General features: G+C 45.6%; 2 protein-coding genes across 2 annotated transcripts; both read left to right on the forward strand.

Moving 5' to 3' along the window:
• The first annotated feature begins 9598 nt into the window (after positions 1-9598).
• On the forward strand, positions 9599-10065 carry LOC133900158 (TPD1 protein homolog 1B-like). Its single transcript, XM_062341290.1, has 2 exons — positions 9599-9656; positions 9746-10065. Exons 1-2 carry the CDS (start codon positions 9599-9601, stop codon positions 10063-10065), a joined length of 378 nt encoding a protein of 125 aa, XP_062197274.1.
• A 10274-nt stretch (positions 10066-20339) lies between these two features.
• Positions 20340-22268, forward strand: LOC133900159 (sulfate transporter 3.1-like). Its single transcript, XM_062341291.1, has one exon. It carries the CDS (start codon positions 20340-20342, stop codon positions 22266-22268), a length of 1929 nt encoding a protein of 642 aa, XP_062197275.1.
• Positions 22269-24443: the final 2175 nt, after the last annotated feature.

The raw sequence follows: 24443 nt of genomic DNA on the forward strand, positions 1-24443 counted from the left end.
GCATCGAGTTTGAACCACTAAGCTGCCATCATGGATCTTCCTCCATAATTTTTGACAACATGGATTGTCGAGGCACCTATTCGGAGCAATTTGATGAAAAATTCATGATGGATTTGCCATCAAACTGGTTGCGCAAGCCTTCAATGGCATAGTATTAAGATCTTTGGCCACTCCCATCGACCAGATATCGCTCCCCGTTACCTTCAGGAAGCATGAAAACTTCTGGATGAAAAAGATTCTGTTTGATGTGGTTGACTTCGAGATGACATACAACACCATCTTGGAAAGACCTACTCTTGCCAAGTTCATGGCAGCCACACATTATGCTTACCAATGTGTGAAGATCATAGAACACGAAGGGGTCATCACTATTTGAGGTTTCTCCAAGGCAGGTCTCCATTGCGATAAGCGAAGTCTCTACATGGCATCTCAACACCAATAAAGAAAGGAAGCTAAGAACTCAAGGATCAAGGTGAATAAGAAGCCTTAGTCATAATCGGGACCACAACGTCTTGAGATGCAAACCCAAAAATCTGGTGGTTGGGTTCCACGACTAGTTCAGAACTCATGTAACAATGCCTATGCTACCCCCAAAGTAATAATGGTCACTGCTTATCGACTTAATGTAGTCTGTGTCATTGAGGTTTAAGATTTTAGGTCCACAATAGCTTGTGGGTTGTTAATAAGCTCTACTGTAGGGGACAATTTAAGGCAGGACGACCTCAATGTCCTCAAAGAAAAAAGGACATAGGTGCTGATAATATCAGTGCAGTACCAAGAAGCTCTTCGGCGCTATCACGACCAGAACATCCGCAAAAGATCCTTCAAACCTAGAGATCTGGTTCTACGACTCGTACAGAGCCAAAAAAATCAGCACAAGCTATCTCCAAAATGGGAGGGTCTCTATATGGTGGTCGAATCTACTTGCTCTGGGTCTCTTAAAAATGCATGGTGGATGAGTCTTCAATAATTCTTGAAACGTCGACCAACTTCAAAAGTTTTATGTGTAAGTACTAAGAGTAAGTTTACATTAACAAATGTTTATATTTCCAGTAAGGTCCCTTGAATCTCTTTGTTTTGTTTTTTGTCTTTCATAAACTCAACGTTTGGCACCCGTAAGATGGGTACAATGGTGGTAAGCCACAATTCAGGTTACTCTACGTATCGTGCATACCCGGATAAGCTCGGACAAGGTCACATCAGAATTGACTTTAGGAAACAAGAGTTTCTACGACTAAAGAGAAAATATGAGCATTCAATCTTTTCTCTTACCTCGTCCGGCTAATTCATACTTCTCGTTCGATAATTTTATCTTATTATCTCTAAGTTTTCTTCCCAGATAACCAGTCAAAGGTTAGATGAATATAGTATACCAAGAACTAACGACAACATACTGTTCATATGCCAAAGTGACTTCCTTTGTATGGGGATGATGTTCTAAGTTGCGACCTTGCAGGATGTGACAAATGTTCCCTATCGCGTCCTCGAGTTCATATGCGATTTTGACTACTAACAGCTAAAGATTATATCCCGTCTGGGCCACAGAATGAAGTTGCCAACAACCTTATAGAGAATCTCGATACCCTCAGGTGTGCTGATGTCTAGCTTGTACTTCATGAAAAGTGGTTGTATCGAGTCCACTTGTAACTTGGCGTAACCGACCGGAATGTCTTGATTGTGAAACATACGGCCTAGAATGGCCTGGCCCGTAGCAGCCTCGATAGTGAAGTCTCTCTTGTCGACCAGAACATGTAGTATGCAAGGGGTGGCCTCTGTGATATCATCCACATGATATCTCTAGTTATTGGCTTGTGTGGATCTGACACTGCTCTGAAAACCTGGACTGGTTGGTTACTCTATCATCATTAATGCTGCCCCTTCCTTCTCCTTTTTATTCCACATTTTTATGAACTGGACCTTAACCTGTTTTTGTATCTCTTCCGCTAGGGTCTTCTTATATCTATTATGGGTCTTGTACTGTCCCATGGCGTCTGGGAACCTATGCTTCCAGCACACTTTTGATCCGATGCATTGAGTGCGACCCAGGCGTTCCTTGTTCCCCAAGGCCTTGGTAAGCAATCATTCTCTCTATCAGGCTCTAAAGACCCTTTGTTAGCAATCTCTTGAATGGTCTGGGTCACTTCCATAGCCTCGGGACTTTTGAAGGCTAAGTCCCCAGACTCGGTTCGTTATAACCGTGTTTAGATCAACTTCCTGCTTTGCTCATCATAATTTTCCAATGGCTTGGGTTTTCTAGCCTAGGTAGCCTCTTCTTCTTACCTCCTCCATTCAGAAAATTTAGGGGCATACCCAGACGAGCCCATGTGATGGTGGTACTTGTTCTTCTTCATAAGGTGCTTGAATGATTCACCCAATTTGATAGCTTCAGGTGTGGTCTTTTGCCTAACAAACTCTGCCCATTGGTCTGGCGTAATCTTTCTGTATTTATTAAAGGGTACCAAGTTCTTCTTCACAAAGTCCTTATTCGGCTCACTCTTCCAACCCCGAAAGCTCTTTCCCATAGTTTTCAATCCATTCTGTTTGGTGGCTTCCTCTGCTCCCGAGGGGAATAAGATGGTTCTATGCAATGTTGCCCACATGAATTCCTTTGTCTCATCTAGCACAAACCACCAATCATTTATTGTGATTGGGATATACTCCTTCACAAGAAATCTGCAACTATAGTAGAATTTGGCACATGCCTCATGAGGTGCAATAAGCTCCCCTTCAACATCGACTTGCGTAATTGTATAAGTGCCAAACGATAATTTGTTTCTGCTTCACTCACCCCATCTTTGTTTCAGCGTACCCCTAGAAGGACTCGAAGTTTTAGGCATAGAGGGAGCAAAAGGTTGTGGTGCGAAAGATCGTAGCGCAGATATCGACATAAAGATCTTTGCAACCTCACCCTCTAGAAAGAAAACAAGGAGAGTTAACATAAACAAAAAATATTCCTCCATTTAAGAAGTATAAAATGCATTGACTCATCGCAATACCTCTTCGGCGGGATCATAGTCGGGGCTACTTTCCCAACGATGGCTCTTCCGATCGCTCGGAACAGGGCTCAAGCTGTGATACGAGCCCGAGCTTTCACTACTATCGGAGGAGGACGGGTGTGAGCTTGGGCTCCTATCCGACCTCCTGCTTGCATCCACCCTATATTGTGTCGGGGCACCATCTATTGTGAGCATCCTCTGTGCTGGGGTGCCCTCTATTGCGAGCATTCTCTGTGCCGGGAGCCCTTTATTACGAGCATCATCTGTGCTCCTGGTTTCTTAGGGGGGCTTAGGCTCCTATCCGACCTCCTGCTTGCATCTGCCCCATCTTGTGCCGGTTTCTTAAGGGTTATTGTCCTTTTCTGCCCCATGATACTTAATCTACCATTAGATTATTGTTGCCTAGAAAAAACTGACAAGTATGCAATAGATCATCAATGAAATTTCTCGTTCCAATATGCCATTGTGAAGTAAAATGCAATAAAGATCAAATTGCAATGGGTAATATTATTTTAGAGGAAAAAAAAAGGAATGGAGCACTAGTTCATTTGGCAATTATAGGATATTTTGGGCTTATCTCAACTCATGCAAGGAACCGGTCATAGCTTGACAAAACATTAGTAAGCAATTATTCTTGACATTGTCTATATATTTTGCCTAGAAAGAGAAATTGGAACTATGGAGATAAACGCTAAGTTGTTAGGAAGGACATGGCATAACTTTTCTATAAAGAAAAGTTTGAACTATGCATCTAACCATGAAGTAATCAACTGTTATTACCAAGCTCTGTAAATTCACAAGCAGCACGTCAAGCAGAACTCACTTAATTATTGAAACATCACTAATATTTTGGAATAATAGAACAACACAGATAAAAGAAAAACCTTTTTAACTCTAATGCTAAATTTTGAACTGCCATTAGGTTGTGTGTTGTCAATTCATTAGTGATATCATACTACAAATTTATGCCCAGCCCAACCCATTTCAGCCCTTTCATGATGGAGAAAGCACAACAAACTCAGCCATTCCATTGTCAAGCCCAATATAAACCAATCCGAATTTGCATCATAATTTGTTAGGTTGACAACCCATTTGTCCTTGGGCTGAATGACTATCAAAGAAGAATTTGACAGCCATTATAACCAAAAAATCATAAATTCACTTAAATGTCAAGAGCTATTCGGTTGGGTAAACAAGTTGCTCGATGGAAAGAAGAGACACATTTAGTTCTCAATTACCCATCCAAACTACAGTAATTTCTTGAGCATGTAAAGACTGCTGATCATCTTGGAGATTGGTTCATTAGTGACCAACCAGAAATGTTAAGTAATGCTTAAGTGGTTGCAAATTTTTTTTGCAGGGTTTCAATTGAATGAAGAATTTCAACACCAACTTATAGCGACTCGATTGTCAGTCATCACCTAGAGAAGAAAGGAGACGGGGACACGGTTCGGTCGGAACATCGGCTACGATGGCTTGGCCAAAAGGGGGATGGATACTCACCACGGTGGTTGTCATCGGGGAGGAGCGCGACCAGGGTGTGAGGTAGCTGGGGAGGGAGGAGGCGGCTGAAGTCGGGGAGGAGGCGGTCGTAGTCACGGAGGAGAGCTAGCCAGGGCTTCGACGATCGTCGTCGTGGAGAATAGGAATGTGGCTAGGGTGCAAGGCGACCGAAGTCAGGGAGGAGCATCGGCCGGGGAGCAGGCAGTCGTCGTCGGGGAGGCTATGAGTGTGACTAGAGTTGGGGAGGAGGCAGCCAGTGTCAGGGAGCAGCGCATGCCGGGGAGGAGGCAACTGATGTAAGGGAGGAAAGCAGGCCAGTGAGGAGGCGGTCATCGTCGGTGAAGAGCACCACGGGGAGGAGGTGGCCAGAGTTGGGGGAGGAGGCGGCTGGAGTTGGAGGAAGCAGCAATGGGTGCTAGGGTTTTGGGAGGGCAGCCTGACAGCGTTGTGGGTGTTCATCAGTGGGCTAGGGTTTTGGGACCGCGCACAACCTATATATATAAATGAATTTTCACAGGCAGTTCTTTAAGTAAACCGACTGTGGAAGTCCATTTACACAGGCGGTTGACTTAACAAACCGCCTGTGGAAATGATTTTAAATAAAATGTTTTAGACAATTCTATTAATCATTATCATTTTTTGTCACTTTTGGGAATCAATAATCTCTTTGGAAACTAAATTACATAACATGAATGTCACATTGGAAACTAAATTACATAACATGGCACTATTTTTCTTGAACTGTTTTTCTACACCATTAAGGTGCATGTAGGGCATCACAGATCTATCGAGGATTGCTTCTACAAGTTTGATCTTTTCCGAATTTCTGAAAGGCGGCATATCGTCGAACTGATTGTATTCTTCCTCATCCTCCACATTCTCAACTCCGACAATTCTTTGTTTTCTGGCAACAACTATGTGCTTCTTTTTCATTCATGGGGTCAATTATATAGAAAATATGTGCAACATGATCATCAAGTACCCACATGTCATCTTTGTGGTCTACAATGCTGAGGTCGACAATTGTGAACCCGTAGTTGTCCACCGCCATGCCATTTGGGTGTTTGACCCATTTGCATTAAAAGAAAAGGATCTGCAGATTCAGTCCATAGTTGAGTTCCCAGATTTCATCTATGAACCCATAGTAGGTGCTCTTTTCTCATGTTGTGTCATAGGCTTCTATCCGAATACCGCTGTTTTGGGCCGTGCTCTTATTGTCCTTTGCTGTAGCATAAAACGTGTACCCATTAATGTCATATGCTTGCTAACTAGACGGGCTACAAGACAATATTTTCATATTTTTTTTATCTACGGATTCACCATCTTCACATTGGCGAAAGCATCTTCGTCCTCACAATCATCATTCATGTTGTACCAACTCTTATTGCACACTAGACATCTATCAAAGGCTTCATACTCTGTATGGCAGAGGATATAGTGGTCCAAACTTATGTGTATTTTTTACACATCCAATGATTACGGGTAGATAAGCTTCTTTGCCTGATAAGTTGTGGTGGGCAAGGGGTTAGGCTTCAAATGCATGTCTGTCAAGAGACTCAACAGATCTGAGAAACTCTTGTCGGACCATCCATTGTCAGCCTTCAATCTTAGAAGTTCAACCACCGAATGCAACACCGTAAACTCCTTATCATAGCCCTTCGATTCCTCATACAAAAGTTCCTTTGATGCCTTCTATAACGCGTCAAAATTATCTAAACCTCTCATGCCCCTTAAAACATGCGGTTCTGCGTGTCACAACATTTCCTCTAGATCGAAATCAGCATCATCATCCATCATCATCATTGTCCACTTGATCAACAGCAATGTTGTCGTTTGATTCGCAGGTATGTTGTTTGCAGTGTTTGGACCATATGTGTAATTAATCCTCGACAAAACCTCTCAAGATCAAGTGTGATTTAATTATGCTTGATTTGTCCCACAAATTTCTAGTTCTTGGGGTCAGAGCATGAACAGTGTATTTTTTTTGTCCTCTTAATCAAAGCGTCCTTCTCGGTGGCTTTAATAAAAGTAGAGAGTGCTTTGCTTTATATTTATCCATGTCTTGGAGCATCGTACATCATGCTTTGTCCATCTTTAACTTCAGCCACGAAATTAGATCTATAAATTAATTAATAAGAAAATCATAATAATCTTTTTTTAAAAATAGGAAAAATGGGCTTGTTATGATTATAATATATCTACACAATTGAATACATTGGCACAAATTTATGGCTCAATACAATATGGATTTATTACTCTCTCCCCCTCTACATCTACATCTCAATCTAGATCTAGATATATCAAAAAAATCCTTATTTATGACAAAACCTCCTAGAGACTAAAAACATCAAATTTTAGCTACATTTTTAAAATATAATACTAGAATTATGTGAAACTACACAATTGAATCAACATTTGTCACAAATTTTAGCTAATTCAAGGATCTAAATGGCTAGAACCATGAGATTCTAGATCACATCTAAACCCCAATTAAGCCTTAAATCTAAATCTAAACTTAAAAAAGATGCTAGCTAGGGAGGAGATATCCTTACGTTAGATGGCTCCTCTAATGAATTCGAAAACAAAATCTTCCCCTTCTATTTCCAAAACTCGCGGCCGCCTTTTGGAAATAGAAGGAGAAGATTTTCCCCTTGTAAGGAAACGAGCAACCAGCTGTGCCTAAATGGAGCTCCCCACTGAGAGGAATTGTATATAGAGAGATTATCACAGGCGGTTCACATAAGAAACTGTCTGTGGAAAATTTTTACAGGTGGTTCCTTATGTTAACTGCTTGTAGAAATAGCTCTATTTCTATAGTCAGTTGATATAAGGAACCGCATGTAGAAATGCTTCATTTTCACAGGCAGTTACTTATGTTAACTACATGTAGAAATAGAGCTATTTTCATAGACGGTTAATATAAAGAATCGTCTGTGAAAATTAATTTTCACAGGCGACTCGAAACCGCACGAGACCTTAACCTACTACTCAAACAGTTTGTCACATGAACCACATGTATAAATGAATCTTGAATGTCTTGAAAAATAGCTTTTGTAGTAGTGTTCATGTCAAAAGGTGAAGCTTCAAACATACAATCAGGCTTGCAAATTCATCGCTTAGCATTTATATACATCAATTCGTAACAATTATTATCAGGTGGCTGCTGTTAGTTGCACAAAGCTTTATAAGGTAGTATGTCTGACTTGGCACCACCCAAAGCTACGCATGTGCAATTGTCCAGTCCAAGCAATATGGCACAATTAATCTGTTTTTTATGTTGCACGATATAGATTGTTGCTCTCATACTACTTATAACACCCCTGTCCCAAATCTACTTTAAACCCAGCCTGCATGTAGGACAGGATCCACGTATGTATATCATATTTCTTACACCTTTGTCCTTGGCAGACATTCTCTACTACTTATAGATTGTTGCTCTTGGCAGACATTCTCTAGCTCTTAGGTCTCATGCTTGGGTTCCTTACAAACCGTCTGGGTCCGGCGGCTGGTTGTCCAGATACGAATGAACAATAACCTTGGTTGAGAATTGGTTCCAAGATAATCACTTCAGATTTGTTGTCCGATGATAGTTTGCAGGAAGGGTATAATGTGCTTGTCCGAAGCTGGGTTAGCGAGGCCTTAGTCCTCCCTTAGATCTCCTCGTTTTCCTTCCATAACCGTCCCCACCTCCCGCAAGGGCGTCAATTGGGTGGCAACAAATGATGGATGCCCAAGGCAGTGAGACATGCAGCATAGTACAAGGTCTTGGGCTGGCAAGTTTTCGACTATATTGAGACCGGCCTGCAGCTTCACAAGGGCCGAAGTGCAGTCTCGCGTTCAAATTTCAAACTTCAAGCTCAGCAGCTGTGCTGATTGGACTTTTCAGTTTCCTCTATTGTATGGTTTAGCACCTCAGAATTAATAGGAAGTCAGTTTTTCGATCTTGCACTACCACATAACAGACTAGCAGTGTAGGTTCAAAATCACCATCAGTAACGGTTCTTGAACCGACATTGATTACTCGGCAGTGGTAGTCACCGATTATCAGTGCCGGTTCCGGAACTGGCACTAAAAGTGCTATCAGTGTCGGTTCTTAATTGGAACCGGCACTGATAGTCGGTTTCAAAAATCCATATTTTGATTTTGTTTTGAAACCAACCAGTGACCGAGGCCCGAGCTACCCCACACGCACATATCGTCGTCACGTTTTTTCTTGTATGTGCATTCCATTGGATTCGAAGCCGTGACCTTCTCCCTCGCACTTACATTCCTTACCATCTCACCTATTTCTCATTGCTGATAGCACTACGAGATATTTTCCTTTTGACCCCTCATGCTAAAAGTTTGTCATGATTATTTTGGCATCTACATTATTTCAAATGAAAAGTTGTCAACTACAAAGTTATAGATCTCATCGAAACCTATAATATTCATATAAAGTTTATCTCCATCCGACACCGTATGAAAAAGTTATGAATTTTGAAAAATCGGTTGTCATCAACTATCAGTGTCGGTTCGTGACACGAACCGGCACTGATAGTCCTTTCATTAAAAGTGTCGGTTGTGGTACGAACTGGCACTGAAAAGTTACTATCAGTATCAGTTCGTAGCTAGAACCGACACTGATGTATCAGTGTCGGTTCTAACTACAAACCGACACTGATAGTGATTTTTCAGTGTCGGTTCTTAGCGCATCAACCATTGTTCGCGTGGGGGGTTTAATAACCGGCACTGATACGTCTTTAGTGTCGGTTTTTTAATAACCGGCACTGATAGAGCGCTAATTATAATATGTTCTGTAGTAGTGTTGTAACTTCGTTTGAAGATCAATTTAATTCATGTGGGAAACTTCCCCTCCGTAGATTCCTCAAAAAACTGAAAAATTAATAGGTTCTATGCCTCCAAACTGCAACAAATACTTGCCTAATGTGTGAGCCGATATTTGGCAGTAGTAACCCTACTAAAAAAAGAAGATAATGTACCTCACGTCGGTCTATAAATAGCTCGCTAAAATGACGAACTGTGCACAACCATAGATAAGTGCAGTTTCTGCAACACAAGTACCGTAGGCTGATACTAGAGCAAAGGAGAAGTCGGAAATGGAGTCCATGCTGAAGATGTTTGCGTTCTTGTTGCTGTGCTGCCTTTGCAGTGGAGGTTTGCCTTCCTAGCCATTGCATAATCCATGTGTTGAATTTGCCAAAAAAAAAAAACTATTAACAAATATGCATTACCAATGTGTACAGAAGCAGGCGGCGCCGCCAGCTGCCCTTTGTCGAGCATCGTGGTGACCCAGTCCGGCACGGGAGGCTGGGCGCACGGGCAGCCGGTGTACGCGGTGGCCGTGCGCAACACGTGCAGCTGCGCCCAGTCCGACGTCCGGGTGGCCTGCGGCGGGTTCGTCACCACCCTGGCCGTCGACCCGTCCAAGCTCATGCCTATCGGTGGCGGGCTCTGCCTCGTCAATGGTGGCGGCGCGCTCGTGCGGGGCCGCGACGTAACCTTCAGCTATGCCTCGGAGAAGCAGTTCGGGTTCGGGCCGGTTTCGTCCACGGTGGCATGCTAGGGATCAACTGGAAATGGTTGTATGAGTTCGCGGGAATAATCTATACAACTTAAAAAAGATGTACGCTAGGGATCAACTGGAAATGGTTGTATGAGTTCGCGGGAATGATCTGTACTACTTAAAAAAGATGTAAAGCGTTCTGGTTCCGCTCCTATCTGCGTTTCTCTCCCGGATTTTCTGCCACAATCTTGTTCTGCTCCCCCGTCGGTTCCGCTTCGTTTTCGTGCTGTTCTCTCCCGATCCAGCTCTCCCACCCCATGCCGAAATTGCCCAAACCACCCCACGACTCCACCGCATTTCACTCCCCCACCCCTGGGCCCTGCTCCAATCACATTTCACCGACGCGTTCCATCGCCTCCTAGATCCCACCACCTCTCCGCTCCCGGGCTGCCCACCGCCAGTCGAAGTCGTTCCATCCCCTCAGCCGCGTTCCTGCTTCCGTGGCTTCTCCTCCAGCGCTACCTGCTCCACATCAATCCGCAAAGGCCGTTCCACTCTGCCTATTGCTTCCTCTAGGTAGCGGTGAGGCTCTCCTTGTGGAATCCGGCAACGGCGGAGGCGGTGCAACTTGGAGCAAGGTGGCGATGGCGGCGCCAGCCTGGTGATGAACAAGAGACGGGTGGGGTGGAACGGGAGCTCGAGAGAAGGTGTCGGGGAGAGGCGGTGCTCTCCGTTGCTGGGTCATCCACCCTATCCGAATCCACCGCTGGGCCGTCCACGCTTCCTCCAGACACGACCAATATCCTCGAGTGGTGAACGGCCGCCGTGATGGCATCCACGAGACCAGCAACACCACCAGTAGCTTCAGTCACTGTCAAGGTTCCTGCTCCAGATCCTGCAGGAACTAAGTCCTCAGGCAAGCCGCTTGCTACCACCCTTCTTCGCAAACTGGATGATGCTGCTGCTACTGGCCTTGTTGGTTTGTCTATATTTCATTTCAATTCATGTGGTGTTGGTACGGTGCAGCGGTGACAAGGTCATGGACATTGACTGCTACATGGTGGAATTGGGTTTTAATTTCAGTTTTCTATGAGGAATCCAAAGGTAATGGTGCTATCAGTTGCTTTGTTGCTCCCACTGGGCTTCCACTTGGTCCCATTAAGACTACAAAGGCAGCTTTTGGGTCAGTTGTGCAAATTCTTGATCCCCCAAAGGATGGATTTGATCTCACAATGAAGATAAACTTGACAAAGCTTCACCATATGAAGGTTCTAGAGTTCCCTTTCCAAGGTTATAATTGTCTTGTTGTGCTACATGATCAAATTGGCTGATGCTTTTGTGTATCTATAAATGTCCCCCATAGTAAAATTTCAGTTTAGTGTAGCATCTCCAAGGTTATAGTTGTCTTGTCAAACTACATGATCAAATTTGCTAATGATTCTATGTATTTTAGATGCCATCCACGGCAAAATTTCGTTTTAGTGTTACCAGATAGTTGGAAATATCTCCGTCTGTATACGAGTAGATGCATCTTTCTTTTTCTGCTTATTTGATGAACTTATTTTTCTGATCCTTACTTCATGACTGACTTTTGGTTAAATTGATCAATTTACTAAACTAGATTTTGACATCCATACAATATTTGATCTTGCATATAATCTCATGAATCCTTTAGTTGAATTCAAATGGGAAAAAGTATTGTTCTTGTCTTTCGATGTTTGAGAGTCACTGAAGTTTCAACGCATGGACACTCAATATCATTCATATTTCGAGGAATTGCATATTCTGATCAGTTGGTTAGCCCGAGAAATGAAATATACATTTTGGGTACGATTTAGGAACCGTCGCAACGCACGGACACTTTACTAAGGATAATGTTTATTATGTTACCACACATTTTTGTAGGTGAGGCAGAATGTGAGACTGCTACAGAGGGCGCTGTTCTTGGCCACCGGTTGTGCTTCACGTGAATCGACGAGTGGTATGGGATGACTGTGGAGCAAATCCGAGAGATGGAGTGGTAGACTGACATGCTACTTAAGAAGGTAAATGTCTAAGCCTATTCTTGTGCATTGTCCCAGTGTTAGTATCTCACACAAGGCTAAACTTATTGGAGTGATGCCATGATGGAGCACTTCTGAACATTGTCGATTCTGACTGAACCTCTGATAACAGCAGATGCTGAAAAAACCTGGGAAGGCCAGGAGCAGGCACGAGGGCAAGGGGAAGACTCTCAAAGATGAAAGCGCCCACAACCTTGTGGGGAGCTGCACGTAACGCTTATTTGGTGTGAAGATCCATCTAATGCAAGCAACTCAGCTCAGCTGAATCATACAAGATGCAGCAAGGTCACATAATTCCTTGAATGTAAATGGGATAGTTTAGGCATCTCGAAATCTGGCAAAATTACGAACTACACATATGCATCCATGGATGATGTTGTCTGTCTACAGTAAAGGCATTGATCGACCACCTTAAACCTAAAATATCGAATATCCAAGTGATTCGTCAGATCCGAAACTGCATGTTCTGATGTTCTGCACACATAAAATTGTTGTTTGTTCATGGTTTAGAATGCCAATTAGTCCTTGTTTTATAGTGGAAGTAATATCAATTTAATCAGTCCATTGTATCTGAAATTTGTTTGCGTTGTTATGTTTATTGTGCTGATATTGGGAAGTTACTGGTTGCTTATTTTTGGTCCTATCAGAAAGCTTTGAGGCCAAAAATTGAATTAATTATTATATTCATTGGAGGAAATTATTATGTTGATATTCATTGAATTAATTATTATGTTGATATTATGTTGACTAGCAATATCGCAATAATGTTTGAAAAAATGTTGCAATCCTTCTCGTGTTCCAATGTTGCAATTCCAAAGCTCGTTGGGGGCGACCAAAGAGGGTGGGGGATGAAGGTGGGGGCGGTAGCTCGGAGCCATAGCGAGGTAGCATGGACGCCATCGGCTGGGCCGGGATGAGGCGGAGGCCAAAGGAGGTAGGTGCAAGGAATAAGAAGGGTTCTAGGGGAGGGGGTCGCTCGTTGCTAATAAAGCATGATGGGTCACATCCTTACAATTTAGAACTGTTTCGAGGCGGAGGCCGAAGGAGGTAGACGCAAGAAATAAGAAGGGTTTTGAGGGAGGGGGTCGTGCATTGCTACTAAAACGTGATGTGTCTAGTCCTTATAATTTAGACCCGTTACAAAGCACGGGCACCTTACTAGTAAATTAAAAATATATAGCCTCTGTAAAATGTATATATCCCGGATGTTCAGGAATTATATGGGAGATGCTATACTTCAGCATCTAAAAATAGATGATTTTTCAGGCCATGGAACTTAGCTGTCGGATACAATTTTAACGATGGATGGATCATCTACACCTTGCAGTCGCTCTTCTGTTCGCTCGTGACATCATTTGATTCATCCTGTCACTTGCCCTTGCCTCGCCCTCCACCGTCTCTGGTAGCTATCTCGCTATCGGATCCACGCCCACCATCCGCTGCTGCGCTAATTGCTTCGTTGTCATCGCCCCACTACCAACCCCATCCGTGGTGTTGTCACCTCGCTGTACCACCACGCCGTAGCCTATCACCAGTTCAGTTGCCACTTCAGCCTCCCTCTAAACTCTGGGATCATCGGTGAAACCCGAACCACAACCCCCTCTCCTAAACTCACCAGCACTGGCATGTTCACACGGTCGCATCAGAACTTTTGAGTTTTAGGGAGACTGAACTCTATGATGCGTGGAATTATATTCAACCAAATTCTGAGTGCTGAACATAATTGGGGGAGCCTACAAGCACGGAACAGAATTACAAATTCCTTTTTGGATGCCTATATTCATTCGTTTCCTGAGATGTGTCACAAGATGCTGTGTCGGCGAACACTTTCTCCATCTCCTTTTTCTGTATCTATTGTCTTTAGAGACATCACAAATATATGTCATGTGATACAAAGATTAATTTGGCAAAGAACTGATGAAGGCATGCTTTGGCTATGCCTTTCATTGCAAAGCTAGAATTTCAATCAACTATTGCTAATGGCTAAGAACCTGACCCCTTCCACTAATTTCATTGCTCTCCACTGAACAAAAGTTGTATCTGAATCTGAATGTTCCTTTTCTGCATTTCCCTTGAGACAAGGGAAATGGAATGCTCGATTGTATGAAATCAATAAAACGCTGTTACAGCAATGCTTGAAGTCGTACACTGATGGTGACAAACAAGAAGAGTCCTTCATGTCTTGTCATCTTTAAATCTTGAACCGACAAAACAATCGAGCCTGAAAATATGGTCCTGTTACAAATTTTATATGCATCATATAATGGAAGGGAAAAATGAATCTTATACTATTTTTCTCCATGTGGAAAACTTTGTAAAGGCCAAATTCTTGTTCGTTCTAAATCGCCAGTGGACCTATGAGTTTAATATAATGGCAATGCTACACATTACTATACAAATAGTCATCAATACTGACTCAAAATGTTATCAAAGGTGATTTTTGAACTGGCACTGGTTACTCAGCACTGGTAGTTACGGTTTATTAATCGACACTGATAATAAGTATTAGTGCCGCCTCATGAAGAAACCAGCATTGAACTGAGACTATTAGCGCAGATTTTTGGTACAAGCCGACACTGATAGTCTCCGTATCAGTGCGATTTTTTGTCCTGAGCCAGCACTGATGGTCGCTCTCTCCTGTATAGAATCTAGTCGTTCTCGACCATAGCACAAATAATATAACATACAGCGAGATAAACATGTATTCAAGTTTCACATGCACATATAATTATCTTAGCATATACAATATCACACACATACACAATTAATTCATATCTCATCTCATTCATGAATACTTAACCATGTTATTTCACATGTTACTGACTAGAGATCATAACTAATACAAGTTTGCAACAAAAGTACATAATTAATAGATGTATGCAACAAAAGGGTAAGAAGCGATACCATTCAATTGTTCTTATTGACTGAAGACCCTCAACAACCACCCTGGCCGTCGACCAGTCCAAGCTCAGGCCTGTCGGTGGTGGGCTCTGCCGCGTCAATGGTGGCAACGTGCTCGTGCGATGCTGCGACGTGACCTTCAGCTATGCCTCAGAGAAGTAGTTCGGGTTTGGGCCGGTTTCGTCCACGGTGGCATGCTAGGGATCAAATGGAAATGGTTGTATGAGTTCGCGGGAATGATATGTACTATTTAAAAAAGATGTAAAATGTTCTGGTTCCACTCCTATCTGCGTTCCACTCCCGAATTTTCCGCCACAATCTCGTTCTGCTCCCCCATCGGTTTTGCTTCGTTCTCGTGCCATTCTCTCCCGATCCAGCTCTCCCACCCGTTGAAGAAATTGCCCAAACCACCCCACGACTCCACCGCATCCCACTCCCCCACCCCCGGGCCCTGCTCCAATCACATTTCACCCACACGCTCCATCGCCTCCTAGATCCCACCGCCTCTCCGCTCCTAGGTTGCCCACCGCCAGTCGAAGTCATTCCATCCCCTCAGCCGCGTTCCTGCTTCCACGGCTTCTCCTCCAGTGCTGCCCGCTCCACCTCAGTCCGCAAAGGCCATTCCCCTCTGCCTATTGCTTCCTCTGGGTAGCGGTGAGGCTCTCCTTGCAGAATCTGGCAACGACAGAGGTGGTGCAGCTTGGAGCAAGGTGGTGATGGCGGCGCCAGCATGGTGATGAATAAGAGGCGGGTGGGGTGGAACGAGAGCTCGAGAGAAGGGGCCAGGGATATGGAGTTGAATCTATTTACGAATATTATAACCTTGAAAATCTAAAGACACATCTTCTGAGACAAGCCTTAGAAGACCACGATGAACTAATGAAGAAAGTTGCAACCGACATACATGACTAAGATAGTGATGCCACTACTGGAAGGAGATAGTAGTCGAGGAACCAGGAAAATTGGAGGCGGTAGCATAAGGAAGAAGCCAGTCAAGCTCCAATAGACGTTGAGAATCATGGCACCGGGCGCTAATACAAACCGAAGTACCCGTGCAATAATCCTAAACACAACAAGAGTTAAAATCTAGAATAATGTTACAATCATGATCAGTAAGCTGACCAATGGACATTAATTGCATGGTGAGTTGAGGAATATAAGAAACATAAGGGACACTAAATGAAGAAGTGCAAATGGTTCCCTAACCAGCAATAGAAAGAGAAGTACGATCAATGGTAATGATATGAAGAGGAGAAATAAGAGGATGAAGTGAATATAGACTGTAAGACTTAGAAGTCATATGAAAAGAGACCCCTGAGTCAAGAATCCAAAGCGATGTGCCTGACTACGTAGAAGGTGGTCTCTTAGTGTCAGAAGAGGGAGCAGCAGAACTTATTGGTGAAGAGGCAGAGGTAGAACCAAGTGGCAAAGCAGTATTACAATCTCCTACTAAGTGTCGATAGAAAAGATAGTTAGGGTAGAAGTACTAGAGGACATCGAAGCTACTACTTCTTTTGGTAGCAGTTTGTCCCAACATGTCCCTCCTTGTTGCAGTAGGTGTAGAGAGGGCAACCACCACCATCTGAGGAGGCTGCAGAAGGCAAAGGAGTTGCATGAGGAGCATGCTGCAGTGTAGAAGAAGACATAGGCACAACAGGTGGATGAAGAACCAAAAATGAGGGAAGTGGCAACAATCCATAACCATGCAAATGAGTTACCTTCGAGCATAGTTCCGTAAGGGCTTCCACAAGCATGACACAAGGATGATGTGCAAGCAGCAAAGCATGATGCTACTCAAACTCGAGATGAAGACGAGTAAGGAATTCATAGAGGCATAAAAAATCCTATTTAGAACGCATATCCATGTAGCACTAATAGGAGCTGGAGCGACAACCTGTAACACAATGGGAGTCCAACTAGTGACACACAACCGACTCTGAGCATAAAACCCATCAATGGTGGCATCACCTTGCTGAAGAGACTGCTCCTAGAGAACAATAGACAGGTAAAGAGCATCCCAGAAGGCTCATAGTTCTAACGAAGATGAGTCTATATCTTAAAGGTAGTAGATAACTCAACAATCTCAGGAGAAAACCTAAGCTCCATGCTAGAAACTAGAATGGATGTTGCATAAGCATCATCATCCATCAACTGAGCATAGTCAAACAACCAATCATGGTACAGCTCCAAGGCATCACGGTAGGAGGAGATAACCTTATCATAGGTAGTGGCGGCAGCTTTAGTAGCTGCTTTGCCTCCTTTGTCAGTAGATGATTGGACATGCTTCATCGGTGGAACAGAGGAAGGCGGACAAGGAATGTCGCCAAAGAGAGCGCCCCAAAGACGGAGACCACACATGTGAATGTGCATATGTTGTGTAAGTCCCGATAATTGGTGCCACCAAAGATCACCGAGCACTGAGGAATTGAAATGGTGACCAAATACATCATGAAGAGGTGACAAACGACGATGAGAACTCAAAAGAGGAGTGGTGAGCGATGGTGAGAGCGAAGAAGAAAAATGGTAACAATTGCTCCTTTTTCTCTTCCTTTTTTTAGTGTTAGGTGACTATCTCTATTAACAGAACAAAGAGATATGCAAGCCTATCATGGGGGATGCAGCACAACAACGGCGGAGCTAATCCAAGCTGGGGCCGCGCAGACCAGCAGTGGTGGTGCAAACCGGGGGATTCAGGGGTGACGGATCTGGCTGGGGCAGCCCGGCACAGGAGGCGGGCTAACGCGAGGCGACGGATTCTGCCAGGGAGAGGTGGGGCCATGGAGAATCCATCCTAGCACGCGGAGTCGTGCCTGGTTGGGTTAGGGAGGAGTCAGAGCAGTGGCATGATGGAAGGAGCAATCGATGCCGACTAGTTGGACGTCAAGCCAATGAGTAAATGAACGTTGATAGGAAGAGAGAGAGATTGGGTGGACTAGATCTAGATCGGGACGAGTTGCTACATCCCTAATGCAAAACTTAGCTCTAATACCATATCAGGAATAGCAACTTTTATTCCTGGAGGCCATAGGCAAATATATACACATGTTAATTAGTGGGCATTAATTATCATTTATGTCCGGCACTGATCCACATTCATTTTAAGGCATTAGTCAGCATGCATATATGGTAGTAATTAGCTCATCCATGGCAGGGCATTAATCATCATTCATGAATGGTAATTAGCTCATACATGGTACTCCCTCTATTTAGAAATAGTAGACGTATTTTTTTTGGGTTCGGTCTTCAAAGTTAGATTTTGACTAAGGTTTTATCACAAAATATATCATTTATAGCTACAAAATCTATATAGTGTGAAACCATTTTGAATTATGAATCTAGTCGTATAATTTTTATATACTAGACATTCTTATAATTTGATTAAATATTAGTCAAAGTACACAAATTTTGACTTTTTCAAAATAAAATATGCCTACTATTTCTGAACGGAGGGAGTAATTGGTAATTAGCTTGTGCATAGTAATGTTATGTATTACCTTTGTTTAAATAAGAGATGAATGAAAAGAAAAATGCAGCAGTTTTAGCACAGCGCAAAAACATGTCTCTGTTGTTTGCTCTCTCTCGACTCTCTTTCTCTATGTGTGTGCATGCTTTCAGGGTTCTGTGTGCTTTCAGAGTGTTGTGCGCACAGTGTGAGAGAGAGGTGCCGCTAACAATTGGCATCAGAGCCGTGTTCAAGCTCTGACAACCATGGCAGAAGAAGCCCAAAAAACCCGGCCCAACTCACGCACTCCATCAGGGACTTGTGCAAGGAGCCAGACACGAAGGGCGGACAAAAACTTGTGGTACATGAGTGCGTTGTGAGGGAGTCCGGTGGCTCATTCGTCTACCCCCACGCTAACGGCGACCAACTACACCATTGAAGCTCTCGTGATGCGCATGAACCTGAGGGCACATGACTTGTGGACGGCGGTCGACCAGGCGACCACAGGATAGCTGGCAAGAGTGAGGACATGATGGCACTGTTGGCTATCCTTCAAGTAGTGCCGCCCGAGATGCTATCAAGCCTGGCCATGAAGGAAATGTCAATGGAAGCACGGTGAAGATCATGCGAATATGCATCGATCGCATTCGTGAAGCCAATGCTCAGAAGCTACTATCAGGGTTCAAATCGATAACGTTCAAGGATGGAGAGTCCATGGACTTCTCCATGTGCCTCACTGGACTCGTCAACAACCTTAGCACGCTCAACGACATGCTGGAGGATGACAAGGTCATGATCGAAACCCTCCATCGTGTGGTGCCACCGTGGTACACCCAGGTGGCAATCGCCATCAAAAGCCTCCTCGACCTGTGTGCACACTCTCAATCGAGGAACTCACCGGACGGTTGCACTTGGTGGAGGAATACTTCGACTTCACTGACGCGCACACTCCCGATGGCCACCTACTTCTCATGGAGAAGGAGTAGGCTGCACGCGTGTGCCAACGCAAGCAAGGCCAAGGCACAACCAGCGGCACCAAAGAGCGCGACATGACCAAGGTAAAATGTTACAATTGTAACAAGATGGCTCATTACTCTAGGGACTGCCGTGCTCCGCGCCGAGGGCATAAGGAACATGTCAACTTGACGCGCATCAACGATGACAAGCCGATACTCCTGATGGCTCTAGTGTGGGCGGTCACGGAGGTGACGCACCGCACACACGCACCTGTGGCCCAGAAAGAGAGGTGCACGCACAGGTGCACCTCGGACACGAAGAAGACGTGCAAGACAGTGTCTGGTACCTAGAGCTTGGTTCCAGTGTAATCGGAACTGTTAAATTCGATGACAGTTCTGTCATTAACATCTGTGGGCGCAGGACGGTGCGGTTCACATGCATGAATGAGGAAGACCAGGTACTCACCGGCGTGTACTACATCCCGAAGTTGCGCAGCAACAACGTCTCCCTTAGATCGCTGGCGTGTACTACGTCCCGAAGCTGCGCATATATGCGTGGATGTGTTTTTGGATTGTACTGGTTACAGTTTTGCCCTTAGAGAATAATACTCCCTCTACGGATGAGTATAAGGAAGTCTTAACTGATATCATCCATTGGATTGGGAAGAATGAACTGCTCATAATGATTTAGAGGTACTCGTATTAGGCCCACGTACAGGCGCTCGAATTTTCAGATAGTAGCTAGGGATTGCTTTTCCAACCCGAGCGAGTGATCATATGCGACTCCGAGTCCGAGTCATATACGGACCTCTGCAAAGATTGGTTGGTACTTTCCTCTGACGAGTCGTATTCCGAATTCTACACACGTACGGATTGTGGCACTATATATTCAGCGTACTCTCGCTCACAAGCACTCCAATACCACCAGCGAAGCAATTAGTTCGATCGCTAGCACGTAACAAGAGTACACTCATGGCGGGGCAGCAGGTCTTTGTCGCCCGCGGCCGGCCGGGGCGCGTGCCGGTGCCCCCGCCGCGGCCGTTCCTCTGCACGCTCGGGGCCAGCCTCAAGGAGACGCTATTCCCGGACAACCCGTTCCGCGCCGTGGCGCGCGAGGTCAGCGGCCGCGGCCGCGCGCTGGCCGTGCTCCGGTACGTGTTTCCGTGCCTGGAGTGGCTGCCATCGTACTCACTCGGCGCGCTCCAGTCGGACCTCGTCGCCGGCGTCACCGTCACCAGCCTCGCCGTCCCGCAGGGCATAAGCTACGCCAGGCTCGCCGGCCTCGACCCCGTCGTCGGCCTATACTCGAGCTTCGTGCCGGCGCTGGTGTACGCGGCGATGGGGAGCTCGCGGGAGCTGGCCGTGGGGACGATGGCCGTGGGCTCGCTCCTCTTCGCGTCGATGCTGGGGGCTACGGCGCCACCGGCGCAGGACCCGGCGCTGTACGCGCGCCTCGCGTTCACGGCCACCTTCTTCGCCGGCGTCTTCCAGGCGGCGCTGGGCGTCCTCCGGCTCGGCTTCCTCGTGGACTTCCTGTCGCACGCGGCGATCGTCGGGTTCATGGGCGGCGCGGCGACAGTGGTGTGCCTGCAGCAGCTCAGCGGGTTCCTCGGCCTCCGCCACTTCACCACCGCCACCGACCTCCCAGCCGTCATGCGCGCCGTCTTCTCGCAGTCGCCCCAGTGGAGATGGGAACCCTTTGTTCTTGGATGCTGCCTCCTCCTCTTCCTGCAAATCACTCGCTACGTCAGCAAGAGGTGGCCTAAGTTCTTTTGGGTGTCTGCGGCGGCGCCATTGGTGTCAGTCATCCTCTCCACTGTCCTGGTCTACCTCATCGACGGCGAGAAGCACGGCATTCAAACGATTGGCTACGTCAAGAAAGGAATAAATCCGCTGTCAGTGAAGAGCTTGCTCCTCTCGTCGCCGCACACGTGGCTCACCGCCAAGACCGGGATCCTCACCGGCATCATCGCCCTCGCTGAAGGGAGTGCGGTAGCGAGGAGCTTCGCCATGTCCAAGAACTACCATGTCGACGGGAACAAGGAGATGATCGCGTTCGGGCTGATGAACATGGCGGGGTCCTGCACCTCCTGCTACCTCACCGCGGGCCCCTTCTCACGGTCGGCAGTCAACCGCGACGCCGGGTGCCGGACGGCCGCGTCGAACGCCGTGATGGCGGTGGCCGTGATGCTCACGCTTCTCTTCCTGACGCCGCTCTTCCGCCACACACCGAAGGTGGCGCTCGCGGCCATCATCGCCTCGGCCATGCTGGGTGTCGTCGACATCCGCGCCGCGGAGCGCCTCTGGCAGGTGGACAAGGTCGACTTCTTCGTCTGCCTTGGCACCTTCCTCGGTGTCGTCTTCGGCAGCATCGAAATCGGACTCGTCGTCGCGGTTGGGGTTTTGGTTCTCCGGATCCTGCTGTTCGTTGCGCGGCCGAGGACGACGGCCCTCGGGAAGATGCCTGACTCAGCGGTCTACCGAAGGATGGACCAGTACACCATGGCCAAGGGCGTGCCAGGGGTGCTCGTGCTGCGCATTGACTCGCCCATCTACTTTGCCAACGCGAGCTACCTGCGAGAGAGGATCGCACGGTGGATCGACGACGAGGAGGACCGGATCAAGGACCAGAATGAGGAGAGCTTGTGGTGCGTTGTCCTGGACATGGGTGCCGTTGCGAGCATCGACTCGAGCGGGACAAAGATGGTGGACGATCTCAAGAAGTACCTCGACAAGAGAAGCATCCAGATCGCCCTGGCGAACCCGGGGAGCGAGATCATGAGGAAGCTGGACAGTTCGAAGGTGCTCCAGGTCATCGGCCATGAGTGGATCTTCTTGACGGTGGGCGAAGCGTGCGACTACGCGCAGAGTAGTGCTGCATCTCCTGACGAAATGGTTTGAAGCTTTGATACCATGTAGAAGGATGAACATATTGTAATGGATAGATGATGTATTGTATTGAGTCTCACGGACGTTTTATATTGAGTCTCACGGACGTCTCATGGCCTCATGGGGGCTTTGACACCATAGATGATGTAACTTGCAAAGTTGTGTTTCTTGTTTCACAATAGAAAATGGGACTGGAGATGCGTTGAGCTATTCTATAATTGTGTCATGATGAACATGGCCAGAAAAGATACATACCAACTGAACATCCGAAAATCAATTTCATTTCAAAAGGTGAAGATCCAAACATACATCCAGGCTTGGAAATTCATCACTTTAGCACATATATATATACATCAATTCGTAACAATTATCAGGTGGCTGCTGCTTGTTGCACAGAGCATTATTAGGTAGTATGCTTGACTTGGCACTATGCAACGCTGTGCATGTGCAATTGTCCAGTCCAAGCAATCTGGTGCAATTGATCCAGTGAGTTGAAAAGAGCTAGGCCTCAGGCTGTCATCTCGCAGCACCCAGGCAGCCATCTAAAAAATGGCATCGAGCGAGCCAACCAAAACATCGAACAAGCTAGCCCTAAAACAAAACAAAACAAACAAACAAACATCAAGCAATTTATCATCCAGTTCTAACAATGTTTTAACACACACATGCACACAGACGGGCATAGAGCCCGATGGTAAGACTCAAGGAAGAAGTAGAACGGACGGGGATTTGAGCCCCCCCTGGCCTCCTAGAAGGCCATGCAATTGGGGAAGCGCCGATCAAAGAAAACACGCACACAGGAACAGTTGAAGCTATCATCTTAATCTCGAAATAGGTCGAATACATCCTCTCTGAATTACCTCAGTCATCAATCAAGATCCCTCTTGTTCAAACCTGAATTTCATAAATCCATATATCCAATTTAAAACATCGGGCATACAATCAAGTTTGCAACATGCAAATGAAGCTTGCTCACACCACGGCCATGGAGATGGCACGCAGACGACGGAGTTCAACGACGTCTGGAAGACGCGGAAAGCACGACGGATGGCACTGGAACGGCGCCTCCTACGTGCCGCCTGTTTCCTCATGGAAGCATGCAAACGTACGTGTGCCAGCAACAATTTAAAAGGATTAGATGCGCTTTTGCGAAACCAAATAACATCAGTCCACCAGTGCCCCCGCCAAACCTAACATTTTGCCGCACTTCACTGGCAACGATCAGATTCATCAAAATTCAGTTTCCCAGCAACTCCCATTTGTTTGCTTGATTCCAATCTAGGCAACTACCATTTGTTAGGCGCCATGGTGGGTACTCTTTGTCTTTGTTTCATTCCAATCTAGGAGTTCATCTTGGCATGAGGTTTCCTACCGTTGCGTAGGTATTTGCTCACCGGATCGTGAGATACCCTTGTCTTGGTTTGTGCATTTTGGACCGTGCGGTTGAGGGCTTTATCCATCCTAGATCAAAATACATCATGTTGTCTGTGCTTCATTAACTCTTCGGGAATCACTGCACAAAAATCGGTTGCATCCTTCCTGAATCGTGGAAATGTTTATATTCAACTGGACATGGTTCATAGACAGATAGTTTGATTCGCAAGTTCAAATTGCTTACAGATAGATTGACATTGATTTCCTTTTTAATCGCCGATAGAGAACTTGTCTCCCAACATAGTATCGCCGACAGATGTTATGTCACTATCTTTGCCGATGTTTTGTCAGTAATAAATGTCACTTCGTCTCCGCATCACAAATGACAAAGCTTCGAAAGAGGAAATACAAGATGAGTCTCCTGAGGATGACCTCTTCCTCAAGAAGATAGAGAGTAACATGTTGACAAAAGATGGCTCTTCGAGGCATTCCAGATATTAACAAGGTGTTCATCAAATATGGGAAGGTCAATAAATTTTATGAAAGTGATGGTTTTAAACCAGATAATGAGTGGATGCTTCATACGAAAGGTGTCAACATCTTGGCTGTCATGTGTCATGAGGATGTTGGTGGAACAAGGACAACAACAACCATGCAATTGATGTGATTGAGGTTCTTAGAATTGAGGCGCTGTCCGTCGAGCCCTCTTGGCAAGAGCTTCGGGTGGTCATATCTTTTGATGGATCCTATGTGAATTATAGTCAGCTGGCCATTCTTTGCGATACAATGACATTCAAAGGTCACCTGATGGCT

This window comes from Phragmites australis, chromosome 19 (genome assembly GCF_958298935.1).
Source record: "Phragmites australis chromosome 19, lpPhrAust1.1, whole genome shotgun sequence".
NCBI classification, from domain to species: domain Eukaryota; kingdom Viridiplantae; phylum Streptophyta; class Magnoliopsida; order Poales; family Poaceae; genus Phragmites; species Phragmites australis.